This window comes from Alnus glutinosa, chromosome 8 (assembly GCF_958979055.1).
Source record: "Alnus glutinosa chromosome 8, dhAlnGlut1.1, whole genome shotgun sequence".
Lineage (NCBI taxonomy): Eukaryota > Viridiplantae > Streptophyta > Magnoliopsida > Fagales > Betulaceae > Alnus > Alnus glutinosa.
This window is the reverse complement of record NC_084893.1, coordinates 26,281,949-26,301,973: the sequence shown is the minus strand read 5'-3', so window position 1 is coordinate 26,301,973 and position 20,025 is coordinate 26,281,949. Positions and strand designations below refer to the sequence as shown.

The following is a 20,025-nucleotide window of genomic DNA, read 5'->3' as shown; positions in this document are numbered from 1 at the left end:
CAATTTTTTAACAACGCAGTTTTCAAATGGTTCATTTTCTGGGATTTGGTTTAAAACCGCACTTTTTTTTTATACGAAATCGCAATCCCAAACGCACCTTATATGTATTAGCTTTAAATCCTGACCATAAAATAAATAACATCAATTTCATTTGAAATATAGAGAATCTTATTCGGCTAGGGTGGGTCATAGGTTACTTTTATCATAGAAGAAATTAAACGAAAATAAAAATAACTTTTGGTATTCTAACCATTCCTATCTAGACACATATCATAGAGCCTGTTTAAGATTGCATTGATTGAGAAATAAAATTTGTCTATAAATTCAAGCTTTTTAAGCACTTGAACACAATCCCAAACATGCATCCAGTTCATCGGTTAGGAGAGCTGCCACCTTGTAGTTTTATTAGAGAATAGTATGCTCCACCGGGACCTAAGGAAATGAGTTCGTTATGTGAGCCTTGTTCCACAACCTTTCCATTCTTGATCACAGCAATGGAGTTGGATTTCTGTATTGTCGACAGCCGGTGAGCAACAACTACACATGTCCTGCCAACCATCATCTTCTCGAGTGCTTCTTGAACTAGACTCTCTGACACACTATCAAGTGCACTGGTAGCTTCGTCCAACAGAAGGATTGAAGGGTTCTTTAGTATTGCACGGGCTAGTGCTATCCTCTGTTTCTGACCACCTGATAGCTGAGCTCCTCTTTCTCCACAGTATGTGTCATACCCATCTTTCATTCCACTGCAAGAAGACATGAATATTTTATCAACAAACAAGCTGCTAGTTTCTGTTTCCTGGTGATTTATTTGTTTCTGTATTGGCTACACACTATAGAAACTAATCTTAAGGCTACATGATTAGGTAGTCATCGATCTTCTTCTTCTTTTTGTAATTCCTATCTTTCTTGCCAAGAAATTAATTTATTATATCATATAGTTTCCTTACCTTATAAATTCATGAGCATTGGCAAGAACTGCAGCTTTTTTGATCTCGGACTCTGTAGCATTCTCTTTCCCATAGACAATATTTCCACGTATGGTTCCAGCAAAAAGAGTTGGCTCCTGACTGACTAATGCAATATGTGACCTCAGCATTCTCAAATTAAAGTTCTTAATATCCTGTTCATCTATATAGACGGATCCCTTCAAAGGATCATAAAACCTCTCAATAAGCCCGATAATGGTAGATTTGCCAGAACCGCTTTGCCCCACCAGCGCCACTGTTCTGCCTGCATCAATCTTAAGGCTCAAGCCCTTAAAGATCATCTGCTCAGGTCTTGCTGGATATGCAAAGAAAACATTTCTAAGCTCCACACGTCCTTTTATTTTTCTTTTAATGTGTAGTCCATCTGTGCTCTCTGGATCAATCTCCGTTCTCCTGTCAAGAATAGCCAAAACTGATTGAATGGCACTACTTCCTTTAGATATATCACTTGTCATGCTCCCAGCTTCGGCAATGATATAAGCAGTGAATAGCAATATCAAAAATGCTTGAAAAAGGTGCTTTGGTTCTATTAGTCCTTGAGTCAACAGCCTCCCACCATACCAGAATGCTAAAGCTGTCGAAGCTGTGTTAAAAAATTGGGAGCTAAAGAGGCCAAAACCAGCAACCCACGACTGTTTAACACTTGCCTTCCTAGGACCGCTTAAGGTTGCCCCAAAGAGCCCCAATATTCTTTTCTGAGAAGAGAAAGCAGTTATAGTTTTTTGGTTAATGACTGCTTCGCTTGCCAATTGACTTCCTTCCTTTTGTGCTTTCCGGGCTTTCTCAGCCATACTCTTCATCAAGACACTCCTCGAGTAAAAGCTCCCAATAACCAACGGCTGCACAGCAATCATTACAAGGGATAGCCTCCATGTGAGGACTAGTCCTAGAATGTAAGCAAAGGTTGCCCCAAAAATTGCTTGGACCAGCAATGACAGCCGGTCCCCGACAAGCGACCGGACCATGTTGGCTTCAGTAGCTAACCTTGAACAAATGGCTGCACTTGTGTTCTCATCTTGATCAAACCAGCCAATCTCAAAGGTCATTAGTTTCTCTAGTAGATTCTCTCGTACCCTTTTTGTCAACCTTTCTCCCATAACTGCAAAATTGTAGTGTTGGAGGATATTGGTGAAAAAGTTGAAAGCACCAATGCTTAAGAAAACAAGGGACAAGACTCTGGATTTAGACTTCATTTCGGATTCAGGGAGGAAATAGATTGATATGAGTAATCCCACGCAGTAGGCATTTATGGGTTGTACTGCTCCAGAGCCTAAGGCTCCCAAGCATCCAAGCACGGCTTTTCCCCACTCAGGTGCATTCATTTTTAGTAAACGCCACTGGGAAGGAGAAGAATAGGAAGATTTCTTTACATATTCTTCATCACTGTCATCATCAGGGTCATATTGGATGGAATAGGAGTATGGTGTGCCCATGGAAAATGCCTGGCTTAAGGGATACATTGGAGAGCTGTAAGTGCTTGATCTCACGCTGATTGGGCTTGATGGGATGCTCCTTCTGTGGTGGCTTCTTCCCTCTACTGGATAACTGGGAATGTTGGAATCTTCATTTTGCATTGCCACCTGCTGCAACTGCACCATCTTGGAATATTCCCCACCTTGTCCACCATTTATCTGCATCAGCTCATTGTGTGAACCTGATTCAACTACTCTGCCAGCTTGAAGGACCACAATCAGGTTCGCAGTCCTAATCGTGGACAGGCGATGAGCAACAATGATTGTTGTCCGCCCTTTCGATGCCTGATCAATTGCCTCTTGTACTATCCGTTCAGATTGTGCATCCAGAGCACTAGTGGCTTCATCGAGCAGTAGGATTTTTGGATCCCTGAGTAGAGCTCTAGCTATAGCAATTCGTTGCTTCTGACCTCCAGACAATTGGAATCCAAATTGGCCGACCTGGGGACGCCACAGTCATACATGTTATGAAATATTCACCGAAAGTAGCTCGCAAAAATAAAAATGCTATTTAGTAGACTACTTTACGAATGACATACAACTAGGATAATGTGGCAATAAAAAACAGCTCTTGATTTTTCTTTTTTACAAGCCCTTGCTAATCTAAAGGCTGATTTTTACTACCACATCATCTTAGTTGTATGACAGTCGTATAACAGTCTACTAAATAACATTTATCTTTCTTAAATGCTAAACTTTTGCATAAGTTCATAATTCATGTCCTAGCGAGTTAAATAAAACATCTTAAAGCCACAGTAATTCATTCCTGCGGAAGCAAAGTATTATCTGCAATTGGTAAATGTTATAGAAAACCATTTTGGGGCTTAAGGAGCATCCTCGATTGATCTTACAAATGATAATTAGAAGTATGTGTATTTCTTGAAGTACCTTAACAAAATTAACTCAAGCATAGCAACCAAGAAAAGATATTCTGAGCAAGAAGTGTATAAGCTGGCTTACTTGAGTTTCATATCCATCTGGTAACTTGGTGATGAAGTCATGCGCATTTGCTGCTTTGGCTGCACTTATGACACTATCCGTTGAAGCTCCTTCTTTACCAAATATTATATTCTCTATAATGGATGTTGCAAATAGAACAGGTTCCTGATTTACTAGGCCTAGTTGGGATCTCAACCATTTCAGCTGAAGTTTTCTTATTTTGTAGCCATCCAAGAGTATATCTCCTTCAATGGGGTCGTAAAATCTTTCAAGCAATGCAATGACTGTGGACTTGCCTGAACCACTGCCCCCAACAAGACCTACTTTTTTACCTGCTGGAACCTTAAGATTGAAGTCTTGTAAGATCGGTGTCTCAAGTCTTGATGGATAACTAAAATATATGTCTTTAAATTCGATTTCTCCTCTCACATATGATAAAGCTTTCCCCTTTTTTTCTTCAGAGTCTATAGTAGGAACCCGATCGATCATCTCGGAAATCCGGGAGGCAGCAGTTGTTGCCTCCGTAATCCCAGTTAGATTTGGGAGCGCACTCAAAACACTCCTGAAATTACAAAACCAAATTTATTAGTTCTAGATTGAAATCAAGGCGCTGAACAGCTGAAGCCTAAGCAATTAGTGAGAAACTTAAGATCAGTTATGAGGAGATGACTTACAATCCTCCCATGAGTACATTAAACCCTGCTACGAACACGTGTCCACCCTTTTCATGTTTTTGAGTAACCAAATAAGTCCCAACCCAAGCCTGAAAACCCCAACCCACATATATAATTCCCATGCTCCCCAACAACAATCCCTTTACAAATCCTAGTTTTACTCCAAATTCCAAAGTTGTCTGAAGTGCACGGTTGAATCTTTCAAGTGTCTGATGCTCACCCACATAAGAATATACAGTTCTTATTGAAGAAATTGCTTGCTCTGCAATCCCTCCAGCGACTCCATAAGATTCAATCATCTTCATTATCAGGCCCAACATGATATTTCCGAACATAAGTCCTGGCGCAATGAACATTACTGAAAGTGGTATAGCCGCCAGTGTAAGCCTCCATGAAAGTGTGAAGGCAAATATGTGGCAGAAGAAGAAAGTCGACATGTAAGCAAGGCAGTCAGGTATCTGCACATTTAAAGGAAACCAATTCCGATAAACAACATAAAGATGAAGATGAGTTTTATATAACAATTTTCTCTCGATTTTCCCTCAGCCTATGCTCTAAAGGGAGTGCAAAAACTTCCCACATGTGATCTTCTATCATATTTTCACTTGATTGACATGACAGGTATTCAGAGCTAACCTTTTCCCACAAGTTTCTTTCTCAACCAATCTACTGAATCAATTGCTAGCTAACAAATAAGCATATCTATTTCATGGGGGGTTAACTTTTGTAGGAAGACATACATAATAACACCAACATTCTTGCGAGGATTTTTCATTCTGTGCAGTTTTAGAATATGATTTTGAGAACTCATGTCTGCTTAATTCCTCCGTTATAAGCCTAATAAGGGAAGGGTGCCATGAAAATCAAACCTTCTCACATAAAGCAACTTGGATTGAATTGGCGTCCGAGGTGATGAGTGTCACAACTTGGTTGGTTGTTGAAGTACCAGCAGCTTGGTTGTCAAAGAAACTAACGTCTTGTCTTAGGACAGCTTTCAGGTACTCCATTCTCATCCGAGAAGTCTGTCTCTCAGCGGTTCTTGCCCAACATAGCCCTTCTGCAAGAGTCAATGTCGACCATAATGCAATACGAAAAATAGGTTTAAATTTATGTGCTAACTAGCAATTCTTTCAAGCAAAAAATGATTCATGAAAAGAATCTAGTATAACTTTCAAAAGTGCAACATACCTACAAAAGCGGAAAGTCCGACTCCAATTGCAGCATAGAGTAGCTTGAGTGCATGCTGCCAAAATGGAAATGACAGAAGAATTCAAATTGCATTAAGTACTAAATCCCACGATACAGTAAACAGGAGTACTATCAAAGGCATATTACAAAATTACATTAAACTCCATTCATTTTTTAAAATTCTGATTTAGACCCCAAGTTGTTAAAAATTATGTTTCCAAACCAATTGTTAAGTCAATTAGCACAATGATTAATACCATAATCCAAAAAAGTATAAAATCAAACAACACAAAGATTTTAGTAACGAAATAAATACATTTTAAAGTATTCTTTAAAAGTAAAACCATTCCAACGATCGACGGTACGAAAAATATGGTTCCAACAAAACACAATAGTTCATTGGAGGGGGGAGGGAGTTTCTAGATTCTAACCTAGTGGTGCGGGGGGTAAGGGAGTTTTTTGATGAATACAAGAAGGTAAATGCAAAGGAAACCGAAAGGATGCAAGAGACTAGTGGAAGTGAACAACACATATGGAAAGCTTCCCCAGCAAATATGCACAAAGTTAACTGGGATATATGTGGCAGTGGATAAGATAAGCGAGTGAATGGGCATAGGAGTTATATAGTGAGGAAAGCTGATCGGTGCATAACAGTTGTGTACTTTTGTAGATACAAGGGGTGGGACCCATGTGATGGGTCCCACTCCATATGTCTATAAACTTGCACAACAATTGCACAATTGTTGTGCAGAGTCTTTTCTCTATAGTGAGGGATCATAAGGGATGTGTAATTGCAACAAAAAGTCTGACCAAACTGGAGAACCTTGAACCTGTAGTGGTGGAAACCTTGACCGCATTACATGCAACATAATTTATAAGAGACTTAAATGTCCGAAAGATTATTATGAAAGGTGATGCGCTGCAAGTAGTGAATGCTGTCAATTCTAGTGGACAGAATTGGAATTTATATGGACAATCTGTGGAGGATATATATACGAGGGATATATGCTTAATTTGATGCATAGGTGGCAGATTGGCCACGTTAGAAGGGGATGTAAACATTGCTGCCCATGGGTTAACCAAAGCAAGCGTTACGCAAGCTACGGGACCCGTTAAGAATCAAAGGGGTGCGGATTATAGAAGAGCCTACGCATGCCAAGGGATGCACCAATAATATGTACGTTGGCGGAGAGTCCAATGATTTCCGAATGATGATCGATCTTCCCTCTTTCAATGTTCATCTTCACATGAAAGATTTTTCCGAGATTGAGTGACAGAGGTCGAAAGATTCTTCGAATACATGTGCATTCCCGAGGACTGCAAGGTTAAATTGGTAGCATACAAGTTCAAGGGAGGACTGGAGGAGCCTTTGCCTATTGGGAGCAACCACAACAAGTTATTTGATAAAATTATCTATAGGCATAATTGAATTGTTACGTTATTATTATTATTATTACTTTTTAAAGTTAACTATTTCACAGAAATATCAACAAAGATCTTGATTGACAAACATTCAAAACATAGATCTTGAAATCGTTAAATTAGAAACTAGCTAGGATCGATTTTAAAATCAACAGCACAAAGCACAAGAATATGTGGCATACTAATGATAGAAACCACATTTTTATCCCACTACTATTTCACTATATATGCTGATCTAGCATTACTAATCTACCTTTGGATCAACCATTTAAAAAAAACATATATATATCCAACGATAAATTGACAGTGTCACATCAACATAGTAGAGTAGTAGTAAAATAAAAGTGTAGTTTTTAACATTGTTCTTTCTCAAAATATAGAGTTAGCTTCCCTAGATAAAGTCCATGCATATATCTTGTCGTTCAGCAACCTAAATGTCGTTTACAAGAAAGAATGGTGGCAGAAGGGGTGCATGCAATTCTTGTTGCTATAGCCAAAAACATACATACAGGATACATGAGAGAATTGGAGACGCTTAATTACCTTGTCCACAACATCGTTCGTCAAATTACTGCCACTTCCGTAGTCATTTATCACATCGCTTAGAATGAGCATCGTCAGCGGGTTCTGCAACCCATCTCCGATGCTTCCCAAAGTCCCCAACAGCATCAGCAACATGTCCAGGCGATCCGCATGCCGGAAAATGCCACCTCTGGCCCCCATATGCCCGGCTAGCTGTCTTTTTAGCCAACTTTTCCGATCGATAAACAACTCTTAACACAACTAAAATTTATATATACGCGCGAGTTAACTTCCCATCTTAGCTAAGACGACTCATTATTGGCAGGCCGTAATTAGTATCTGTTGTATCGTCTTTTTCATTGAACCTGATTGCAATACTGCCAAATGGAATGAGTTAATGGGTTTTTCTAAAATAGCCGGCGGGGATATTGTTGATCTTGGTACGCCATGAGTGTGTATATATATATATATCTTGGTTTCACTGCTTGTTTTGTCTGCATGCAGTTGGTAAAAAAATCTACGTTTAACCAATCGGATCGGGAGGATGACAATAACAGATCAGAAAACGACCTTGATTTGATGATTTTAAGGCTTCTAGCTAGTCGATGGAATTTTTCTGACTTTGCGATGTTGTGTAGGGCCAGCATGGTAGCGTCACGTTCTTGCTATTCGGCAAAGGGTACGTAATTCATAATTGTATGGTTGTTTTTGTTTTCGATCAGTTTATTATGCTTTGCACGCCAGCAAAAACATAAAAATAAATGGGTAGACTAATTAATCAAGTTGCACTAATTATTTGAGTACGTAATTGATTGATTCTTAATTAACTTTTTGGGAAAAGTACACGTATATAATTCCATCAAATTATCATTTTATTGTCAATATTCTTTTCAAACTATCAATTGTGTCAATGTTCCTCTTTAAATTATCCAAACATGCATGTCAACGTCCTCCCTAATGACACAAATACCCTTCATAAAATTATTCAAAACTAAAAAAACTATTGAAAAAAAATCAAAAATAACAAAAAGTTAAAAAATCAAAAAACAAAAAATAAAACTGGTTTTTCTTCTTCTTCTTTTTTGTTTTTTTTTTTTTAAAAAAATGTTTTATAATTTTCAGTTTTTTTTTTTTTTTAGGGTAAATTTATAATAAATTCTTGAGTCGGAGTGCTTTTTTAAATTGATCCGTCACTTCTTTTTTTTCAACATTCGATGGTTAAGTTTTTCGCGAATTCGAAATAGGTCCTTCCGTGATTTTTCGTCAATTTTAGTAATTTTAATATTTTAAAATGATGTAACGAAAATGCTGATGTGGCACTAACGAAGCTTACGGAAATTGATGGAAATATCACGGAATGACCTATTTCAAATTCGCGAAAAACTTAAGTATCGAATGTTGAAAAAGAAAAAGAAAAAGTGAAGGATCGATTCAAAAATGCGCTCCGACTCAAGGATTTATTATACATTTACCATTTTTTTTAAGTTTTTTTTTTTTCAAATTTATAAGGACATTTTTGTCTTATTAAAAAAATTGGGGTCATTTTTGTCTTTTTGTTAGTCTTAAGAGAACATTGACATTTTTTAGTAGTTCGATGAGGGGACATTGATACGATTAGTAATTTAGAGGAACCTTAACAATTAAATGATAGTTTAAATGAGATATTTGTACTTTTTCTAACCATCGTCTGTTCAAAACAAAAACAAAATTAAAGAAACATTTTTTAATGTAACCCTTTAAGATTAATAGGAATATTGAGTCTCTTGTCCCAGTGGACCGAATGTTGTTGCCTCTGTCCGCTAGATCAACATCAGTTTTGTCTTTCACTCTTCTTGCTATATACTTTCATGCGCTCATAATCGTATTTTAAGAGGAATTTGGGTAATTGATTGATAATATTTTAGAATTTTTTTTAATTATTATTTAAAAAAGTATTTTGACGTGATATAATTGTTATAAGTGTTTTTGGTGCGCGGCCATCCGTACGTTTTCCTCGGTTAATGCTATTCTTTTCTTTTAATTTTTTAATGTTTTTAAGGAGAACATTACTTAAGAGTACCAAATTTTCACTATTTTTAAAAGAAGATACATGAATTTCAAATTGTCTTAATTTAGAATATTCATTTTTCAGAAAGTTTCATTTAGTAGTCATCTGTTAGCAGGGGCGGAGCCAGCTTTTAGGCTTTGGGGGGGCCAAATTGAAAAAAAATAATTTGGGGGGGCCAAAACTACAAATTTTTTAAAGAAGATGGGTAAAAATTATATTTTTTCTTTTTTTTTTTTTTAGATTTTTCTTTTTTTTTTGGGGGGGAGCCCTTTGGCTTGGGGGGGCTTGGGCCCCCCCAAGCCATAGTGTGGCTCCGCCCCTGTCTGTTAGGATTTTCTGTTAAATCTTATCATAATTTCTAAAATACCCCTATTTTTTTTTTTAGGAAAAAAATTTGCTAAGATTTAGGTATTTGTTAGAATTTAACGGAATTTGCAAAAATAACCATGCCTAAATCTTTGAAAAAAAATTAATTTTCTTTTTCAAAAATAAAACAGTATTTTAGGAATTTTGATAGGATTTAACTGAAAATCCTAACGTAGGACCCTGTAATTGAGATTTTTCGAAAAATGAATACCTTAAATTGAAACTGTTTGAAGTTCAAATATTTTCGTTCAAAAATGGTGAAAATTCAATATCCTTAAGTGAAGTTATCCCAATTTTTTTAAGTAGACGTAGCCCCAAAAATTAAACACAAGTTTTGTCAAAATATACTAGAAGAAGGTGTGGAAAGTTTTCTAAAAGGTGTTTGTATTTTGAACTATTTGTTAATAATTTTTTTTTAAAAAAAAAAAAATGTGTGTTTTTGTCTTTGTTTTCTGTTTTTAGAGACATTACCAAACATAATCTTGCCTGTTTGGATATACTTTGAAACAGCTTGTTATTGATGCAAACAATCAAATATGAAATTTCACCTAGAAATGTAATAAAATTTATACAGCATATTTTCAACACCTAGCTTCTCCTTTTAGCACGCATTAATAGTCCCACAAAGGAGTCAAGCTTCTCAAATAACAAGAGCCATAAAATAGTGAAAGAATGATCATAATCTTATAAATTATGGGAATACTAATGCAACATGCTAAACTGTCAGCCATCATACAGAATAGGTAGCTGTAGAAATTCATAATAAAGTAAAAAAATTGAAGTAGAGAGAGGTTTTTCCCATTAGCATTCACCAATGGATTAGAGCCAAGCCACTTTGAGATGTGTGTTTCAATGTTCTATGATAATAACCTTCACCTTCATAGCCATCTAAAGTAAAATAGAAGAGCAGGATTAGACCTGCCCCAGAAAAGAGGTACCATGAAGAAGACAAAAAAAGACATGATAAACTTCTCCAGATTTCACAGTTTAATTGCAATAAAACCATCCATGAACAACCACCAGTTCACATGTTCTAAAAGGTAAAGGTAAACAAGCAAAAGAAATGAGATAAGAGTATGATTTCACTCAGAAATATGAGCTTGAGAATCACACGGTTGTCGTCCCAGAAAATCTGTCATATTTCTACCAAAACATTGAGAATGGCAATCAATTTCCTTCCTCAATTGTTGTCCTCTCTTTCAGAACCCAGGAGGCCACTACCTGTTAAAGATATTAGAAGACATGTCAAAAATTGCTTTGCTCATGCCAATCTACCAATTTACCAGAAAGGGGGCATTTATGTTAAAAATCGCCCACTTGATTCAAACTGAAACAGGAATCTGCTTGATACATGTCAAAATATCAAGTAGTTGTGGGATAAAAACTGGCTAGTAAAAGGTGGAATGCATATATAAACGGCGATATACTACCATCAGAGAAGATTATAATTTGAAATCAGTTTCAGTACTTACATGGGAGGAGGGATTCTGTAAAGGGAAGTACAACAGGAAGATTCCTTTCAAAAGTATCTTCTAAATCAAGTTCTGTCCAAGTCGCATGATCCAGACTATAGATCAGATAATGGTCCGTAGTTATGAAAAAAATTTCATTCTTCCGCGCAGCTACATAGTAAACACATTCCAGACTTGAGAAGGTAACATAATCACTACGTTTCCTTTCCCAATGAGGCTCATTCGAATCGTCTAGGACCCATATATCCACAATTTCATCCTCGTCATATACTGCAACTAGCGATAAGCAACCTTCCAGATCAACCAAGAAGGAGTGTTCAGTGACTTCCTCTGGAAGATTGATAGTTCTAAAATTCTCCTCAATATCAACTGAAAGAATGGAGCCAGGGATGTCATGATCTTCTTCTGAAGCAATAAACCAGTACACTTTTCCATTAACAAATACATGATTTGAACCCAAGGGGCAGTGCTGGAAACCCATGGGACAGTGCTGGACAACACCTATGCCTCTCCAGGATCCAGTACATGACGAATATACCTCACACTCAAGATGGATATCTTGGGACTCGCCCTTGGAATAAAAAAATCGGAATACTTTATACTCGGAGGTTTTGGGGCCAAAAGCAACTCCAATAGATAGCTTCTTTTCAGATGGACTACCCTTTGGAAGTAAAAAGACTTCTCGAGTACTGGGATTGCAGATACGGATTTCAAAGTCTGTCATATCCTCATTATCCATGTTTAAGTCACGAATCCAGGGATAATTGATGCAACAGATTAAACCAGTACAGGAACAAACCAGACTGAGAGGGGAAAGGTTTTCACAACCAGGAAGAGTAATCATGTCAATGATTTCCCCATTGCCCTTCATCTGATACAAAGTCATTACCTCATCCATATATGGATAGATTATATAAGTGGAGTTCTCTAGGGACCAGCTTAACTGCAGTTTGATGAAATTTGGACTGCATATCAATCTATACCAGAGTTTAGAAACAGATTTGAAAACTGTAAGGGACTTAACAGGAACCCTTGAGAGAATATTGGCAAGGATGTCCTCTATAGATTCTACTGCACACCAAGCATCATTCCCCTTTCGCATAGGCATACCATCAGTTTCAACCATTTCAAATTTCCTCTTTAGACCTCTTTTGTCTCAGAGAAACCCGCCAGTCCAATTCGACAAATTTCCATATCAAATCTATCTGCAATATGAAGAGATCATATTTATTGTTAGAACATGCATAGCACGCGGCAATTAAGTGTTGATAACAACACCAAGTGCTCATGCTCTTTATTTCTTTCACTGCTGCAGAAATTGAAGATTTATGCTTAGCTGTAAGCCTGTAACTTTATAATTCAAAAACTGTGACAATACCTAGAAGGGCAAAAAAAGAAAAGAAAAGAAAAGAAATAAGAGTGTGATACTCGTATAGACGCTCGGTGAGATCCTAAGCTTCCCCCACCCCCCGTGTGGGGCTCAATCAGAAAACATAATTCACCCAACAAAAAAAAAAACACAGATCACATAGAGAAATACCACTTTATTTACCACAATTGCGAAGCGTGATCATTTTATCTAACTGTAACAAATAGATTCAACCATACAAACCACATCATACAAATACTTTTTCAAGTTCTGTTTCCTCAATTCATTATATTTGGGAAATTTGGATCACTGTTAGGTGTCATTCCCAGTTCAACAAATAAATCAATATGAAGAACACTAGAAAAAAGAAGAATTTGAGAAAACATTCAAAAGAAAAACTTGTAAATAGCAATAACAAGGGAATAACTAAAAATTCTTTCAGATGTGTTAGACATGGACTGATTTAACATTATAAAGCAAGAGTTGCAAACAACTATAGAGGCGTTTGTAAGTTCAGACATTGATACAAAGAGGGCAAGAACACACACACACAAACAGAGAAAGGGGGGGGGGGGGGGGGGGGGGGGGTGTTAAGGATGACTGACCACACCTAAGACCATGACTAAATAGCTTATTTCTAAAGATTATGAACAAAAATTATGGTTATGACTAAATAGCAAACCCGTTAAGGCACCAAGGGATGGCAGCCTTAATTTCATAAAATAAAAATAGATATGACAAACTAAATATTCCTTTTATCCTATAGAACGATGAAACCATTCCTCCATCATTCATGTCCACAATCATGAATTGCTATGGAAAGAATGGAGAGGCCCACAGCCCTAATTTGGTGGATCTTAATGCGTTTCATCATAAAAAAGTTTGTCTGGGGGAGATCATATTAACTCTGGTACTGTAGTAAGTAAACTTGGTGGGGAAAGAGAGCAGCCAGAAATTTGTATCCATTTTTCATGATATTATTCATGGATCAGATATATCATGACATTAAACCCAATTCACACAATGATGACTATAAGTACAATTGAAATTCCTAGGGAGTTATACATTACGCCGGATCCTTCCTAAATCAACATCCATAATCCAATCTTCATTATCTAACCGAATACCAAGTATAACATTCGGAAGTGATTCAGTAATTAAACTTCCACAAATCCAGTTTTCTTCTCTTATTCCACGTAAAACCTCTTTGAAATATTTACGAATGTAGGAGGAGAGTGATATTAAAATCATCCATACATAATGTTTTGATATAAGATTTCAAATCTTATGTATTTCAGCAATAGTATATTGTTCCCCAGAGCTAAGGTCCAAAATATGGAAGAAATAAGTATTTCCACGACTCTACCACCCAGTCTATTATGTTCTGTTTATCCCTAATTCATGGCCACGTACCTTTCCAGCTAAGGAATGGGAAACCTTTTGGATAAATAAACACATCCCATTGTGCTGCTTGGGGGCAGGCTTTTTCTAACTATTCAATGGCTCCCCCGCATAGATTTAGATTCAGTAATTAAACTTCCACGAATCCATTTTTCTTCTTTTACTCAAGCTAAAACTTCTTTGAAATATTTAACTAATGTAGGAGGAGAGAGATATTAGAAATCATCCATACATAATGTTTTGATCCAAGATTTCAATTCTTCTGTATTTTGGAAGTAGTATATTGTTCCCCAGAGCTAAGGTCCAAAATATGGAAGAAAGAGGTCTTTCCATGACTCTACCACCCAATCAATTCTCTTCTGCTTATCCCTAATTCATAGCCGCATATCTTTCCGGCTAAGGAATGGGAAACCTTTCAAATAAATAAACACATCCTATTGCACTGCTCGGGAGTGGGCTTTTTTCTAGCTATTCAATTGCTCCCCCACGTAGATTTAGAGAGGAAAGTTTAGAAATCCCATGACAGAACAAGTCACACACTAAGTGACAAGAACACAAAGCAAGCAGAATAACTATTAGAGCAAGAGAGCACATTCAGAGAGCCTCTAGGGAATTATATGAGAATTTTCTTGGTTATACAAAATCATAATCTTAATTTGTTATCTTGTTGTGGCTACATGGGTTAAATAGCAAACAATCAATGATAATGGAGTATGGATGGTTAGAGCAAAAATGAAGGAGAGCAGGGCCCCTCGTTTTCTTCATCTAATGATGAAAACTAACCCAGAAAATTCTCTCTCAAATCAGATCTTAATGACTATAGATGAACAGACTGAAAATTAAACAAAGAGTGTAGACAAATAGATGTCTGAATGAGAAAAAAGATATGAATATGTAGATCAGTAATCCTGATCCACAGACTCAAGACATGACCATGTTCAGAAAACAGATCTATATGTAGAGCAAGCCAAATACCAATGTGAAACCAATCGCTGAGACATTCTAAAAGAAAGAAATAAATAAGAATGTGGTAATCTTGTGGACTTGTCTATGTCATAAACAAAGTAATCAGCATAAGGATTCTACATTAGACAGACTACAACCCAATTTGCAATTTCCCCTCGAACTTCAAAAGTTACAATGAGGGAAGCTATTCTACCAAGCCCTACCGTTAAAATTTTTCCGTTCAATTAGGCGACTAACACATCACGTGATGTAAAATATCCGTTATATCCCCATAAAATTTATAAAAATACAACTATACCCTTAGGATTAAAATATTAAAAAGAAAAAAAGAAAAAAAAAAGCATGAACTGAGTGCCCACGGCAAGGCCATGGGTCATTTTTTTTTTCTGAAATTTTTATTTTACGAGGGATATTTTTGTCTTTTTTTTGCTTCTGCCGTTAGGATTTAACAAAAAACTCTTAACAGAGGGTGTAACTAAAAGAGGCTGGTAAAATAGCTCCCCCAACATTGCAACTTTTTAAAGTTTTTGGGGACATTGCAAATAGGATGGTAGTTCAAGGGGGGTAAGTGTAGTTTCCCATTAAAAAAAAGCTCAATTCCCCCCCTCCCCTACACACACACACACACAAAAGAACTACACTGTGGAATATATATCTCTATCTATGCTCATGTATGAATCTCTACATACGTACACATCTATGGCAAGCATCAGCATGTCCAAATGGTAAAGGAGACTGACAAACAACCTGTAGGTCGTTGGCTGAGTGCTGCTGCCAAAATACCAAAGCTCCTCATGTAGCTGGGATTAAGGCCTTGTTTGAGTTAAGTAAACACATGCATAGGGACAAAATAAGCAAATCAAATGGGTAATGGCTAAAAATAGCTTAGGGAAAAAAAATAAATAAATAAATAAAAGAAGAAGTAGAAGAAGAAGAAGTTAGACAAGAAGTAACCAAAAAGGTTGTCATAAAAGCAAAAGAAAGAGAAAACCAAAAATAATCAACAAAGGAAAGGAAGCCGGGGGGGTTGTAAGCAAAGAAACATTGAAAAGTGAAAAGAAATGCAACCATAAATTTTTACGATCCTACAACAATACTGCTACAAGTGATCTTTTTAGATGATAAAGTAAACTTGTGAATGATGGAATAAAAATCTCACAATTGAATGAGTTAGAAATACTTGGCTATAAGGAACCAAGACTCCATGTACCATCATAAGCTAACAAGATTTGGATAATTTTGGGATTCATTAAGCTAAAGTCTTCAACCTTCAAGGGAAAATGGGGATTAGCAACAAATCAGATAATTTCAGTCAGTACCCACATCTAGGTTTAAAATGTTTCACAAAAAGTTCTCCAAAAGAAGAAAATGTGATTGTCATATGATGCAAAATTCTTGTTGACCTATTATTATGTGAACCACATAAAACCCAGATGACCGAACAACAAGTGAAAAGATTACTAACCAAAACAAATCCATTTTAAATTGCAACAAAGGGAACTCACCGAGCAAAATTAACGCAACCTATTGCCATTGAGAGCAATATTGAGGAAAGATTAAAAAAATTCCTTGAATGAGTGAGAAAGAGAACTTAGAAACTTTTAAAGCTTGCCAACCATCAAATGTTTCTGTCAACCTGGCAATTTAAGCCTTCATGCAAAGCAACAACTGGTGGTGGTTTTCGGGTTAGGTGGGCGAGAATCCCAAGAAAAAATAAAGGCAAGCAAATGGCTGATTTTCTACGAAACTTAAAAGTGATATATACATGTATATATAAGTCAAGTTGCCTGTTACTTGGAAGAAGAAAGAAAAAATAAAAAAGTCTGCTCGCCTGTTATGCCCGGAGGTTCTAGAGGCTTTCTTATGATCGAGTTGTAAAATTTAAATTTCTCACCATTTCTAAGAAACAACCATAACTATTTAATGAAATTCCATAATTTTCTCTTGCACTTTGCTCATGTTATCCCCCCGCCCTCCACATGCATTAAAAAAAAAATTGAGGTATATAGGGGGTTCTTTTTTTTATTTTGTGTTTTTTAGACAGCTTAGATGTTAATCATAACAGATTAGAGTACTACCTTTTTTTTCTCTTTTTCCTGATCAGTAAGTTTTACTACCTAGATAAAATAATCTTTTTTCTTTTTTTTTTAAGATATCATTCTTAAACATATTTTTATCTTAAGAATGCAGTAAAACATCATTTACTTCTTTTTAAGCATTAGTTTTTTTAATGATTGTTACCACAGTTTTCTACTACCTAGTCAAATAGAAGTACCTTCAGTAGGTGAGCCACACATAATGGTGAAATTGAACTTTATATCATAATGTAGTCAATGATAGCATACTGTTGCACAAAATTATCATTAAATATCATAACACAAGTCATATTTCCACAATATTTAGCCAAGTCAATTCATTACGCCATTTACCTCATTTAAGCTAAGGCTGGAAAATGCTAGTCTAAGCTTAAAACTGTTGTTAATTTTGGCCATCTTAACAATTATTCTTTCTAAGGTGATAAAAACACTAAAACCTAAGAGCACCAAGGGAAATCAATTCTGCAATATATGAAAACCTCAAGGGTTGCAGCCATCAATATTGGGTCATAAAGTGGCCCACCTCACCATTAAGCATTGATAGGTTGGCAACATAAAGGACCTCTTGTGTGTGTGTGTCTGTGCACGCGTGCGCACACGTTCCCGCAATTGTATGTACTCAGCTTAAGCCACTAACAAAGTAATCTATTTAATCAATTCTAAATATGTACAAATTTGAAAATAAATGCTTAAACCATTATACAATATATCATCTTTTAAATGTGAGAAAGATAAAGAAAAAAAATATACACATATGGTAGTGAAAGGTATAATTTTAAATTTATATACATGATTACTTGGTAGGTCAAACAAGGCACTGCACAATACCAAAAAGAACACAGATAATGTAATTTACTCCTCCTTTTCATAACAGGCCACTCATAATGAACTAGCACGATTATGCATCTTGAGTAATAGAAGATTATAGTACACTGCATAAACAACAAGTCCTTCATTTTACTTTTAACACAATGTCATAGTAAAATTTGGTAAATTTATAAAGTTGTGAAATCATCATACTTCATTTCAGCATCCATTACATAATGAATGTTATTACACTAGTATAGCAATAGACTCTTGCACTAGTACCCTGTACAAGTCTACATCACACCGATTCACGATTATCCATGAGCATTCATATTGAAGGCCTAAATAAGCTCAACTGAGAATCCTTTTAAGAAGGTGAGCCATAGATAATTTTGCAATTGGCTTTAAGCAGTGAACAATGTCCAATAATGCAGTCATATATGAGATATACCATGTATAACTGTTGTTTAACTTTTTCTTTTTCTACAATCACTGTTAATGACTCTTGGCCATGTTGATACGTTCCAGATACTTTTGGCCATCTAAATAGCGATTCTTTTTGTTTCATACTAAGATTACTAAAGATAATTATCACGTACAATTATGAGAAAAAATATAGTTTATAGTGCACTGAATCCTCAAGGCGCCGTTTACTTAATAAATTGGGTCATGAAATAATTATCCTCACCTCTAAGTATCAATTGCCGTCATGTATACACATGTGCGTGTGTGTTTCATATAGTCGTACCAGTACAACTAAGACAAGAACTAATAGACAAAAAATTTGTGTAGCGAATGAATTCTCTAATATGTACCAAGATCAAAATAGTAATTAAATTATTGTATAAATCATCATTTTCGGGAAGGGAAAGGAAAGGAGAGAGAGAGAGAGAGAGAGAGAGAGATGAATCTACATCAGATGGTAAAAATCACTTACATATCTTAAAAATAGCACGTGTAATCCATTGCTTCTTCCTATAATAGGTTTTCTATATCTAAAAAAATTAGTTATTCTTTTTTATACTTACCAAAAAAATAACTCATTTAACAGCTCATGATAAGATAAAAATCCAGTTAGCAAGAATTAATGGCAGGTCTACCAAGAAATGAAAGAAAATATGATAGATAGGATAGGATTTTTTTATTTATTTATTTGAATGATAGGGATAGGATTAAAAACTCCAAATCTGAAATCGAATTTCACCCATGCAGATCATGATTGCCTGCTATGAATTATAACTTAAATTTTCCTCAGTTGTAGTTCCAACTTCACACATCATGCTTGCAAGTTTTAACTCGCTAACAATACTTAAAGTTCTTCAATTCCAGTTGGTACATTTTCACTAAAAAGATAAAACTCGTGATTAAAATGAATATGGGTATCCCTCATTTGAGTCATATATGTGCGAAATATTGCCAACCAACAAAATAGAAACAATAACGAATGGCAATATGTGGAATTAATTGAGATTATATTGTTTCCCAAATTAAAGAAGAAGAAAAAATCATCACAGCATTGTAAAAATTACTGGCATTCGCCATTTGAGTCATTTGAGCTTTTAAGTTTCGAATTCTCTTCCTTTCCAAATTGGCACCAAGGAATCAGATTAACAATCAGTAGCACCACAGAATTACCATAAACATAACATAATAGTCACCCAAATAACTAAAAATAAAACATAAAACTGAACACAGCTATAAAGTGTTTTCCTTTCTCTGTTTTTCTAAAAACAGAGCATTATTATAGAATAGGACAGCAATCTAAAAAGCTCCAAAAACACATACATTGAAGAAAGCGTGATATCAAATCCACAAAACGCCAAAACTGTACCTTTTGGGGTCTTCTGGAATTGGGTGTAGTGTAATTGTAAGAAAACTTCCTCCATGCAAAGCACCCCAGAGAGTTGGGGCACTGGTAGTTGAAAATGAAGGGTGTTGGGCATTGAAGGGCTTTTCTGGGTACAAGAGACAAATGAAGCCTTAACTGAAGAGAAAAATTCAAGTTTGGAGAACATTACAGAGTACATAGAGTAATGTGTGGAATAAACGGTGTTTGTTATAACAGGCGAGAAACAAACAAACATGATTGAGATTGATCACTTGCCGCTACAATCACCAGCTTCAAACACTTGGTCTGAAACCCTGTCGGTCAGTGTTTCGTCCGAAAAGGAAAGGTACACCCGTACACACAGATTCGGATCCATTTAAAACGGGAAAACCTCATTATTTTATTTTTCTTTTTTTTTTTACATACCACATCTCCACTGTACTCGGTAGTATAATATAGGGTAGCAA

General features: G+C 36.0%; 2 protein-coding genes across 4 annotated transcripts; both read right to left on the bottom strand.

Annotated features, from left to right (window-relative positions):
- Nucleotides 1-298: 298 nt before the first annotated feature.
- On the bottom strand, nucleotides 299-7,623 carry LOC133876428 (putative multidrug resistance protein). The gene is made up of 7 exons (XM_062314709.1): nucleotides 7,228-7,623; nucleotides 5,263-5,317; nucleotides 4,944-5,131; nucleotides 4,075-4,532; nucleotides 3,422-3,962; nucleotides 951-2,902; nucleotides 299-746 (listed from the first exon to the last, which is right to left on the bottom strand). The coding sequence occupies exons 1-7, from the start codon at nucleotides 7,405-7,407 to the stop codon at nucleotides 371-373; spliced, it is 3,750 nt and encodes a 1,249-aa protein (XP_062170693.1). The 5' UTR covers nucleotides 7,408-7,623; the 3' UTR covers nucleotides 299-370.
- Nucleotides 7,624-10,367: 2,744 nt separating this feature from the next.
- Nucleotides 10,368-20,018, bottom strand: LOC133875782 (F-box protein At5g49610). Of its 3 annotated transcripts, none has more exons than XM_062314016.1 (4): nucleotides 19,562-20,018; nucleotides 15,521-15,640; nucleotides 11,092-12,296; nucleotides 10,368-10,840 (listed from the first exon to the last, which is right to left on the bottom strand). In XM_062314016.1, the coding sequence occupies exons 3-4, from the start codon at nucleotides 12,215-12,217 to the stop codon at nucleotides 10,800-10,802; spliced, it is 1,167 nt and encodes a 388-aa protein (XP_062170000.1). In that variant the 5' UTR covers nucleotides 12,218-12,296; nucleotides 15,521-15,640; nucleotides 19,562-20,018; the 3' UTR covers nucleotides 10,368-10,799. The 3 variants fall into 3 exon arrangements, with proteins under 3 accessions (XP_062170000.1, XP_062170002.1, XP_062170001.1); XM_062314018.1 differs by having other exon boundaries at nucleotides 15,575-15,640; XM_062314017.1 differs by lacking the exon at nucleotides 15,521-15,640.
- Nucleotides 20,019-20,025: the final 7 nt, after the last annotated feature.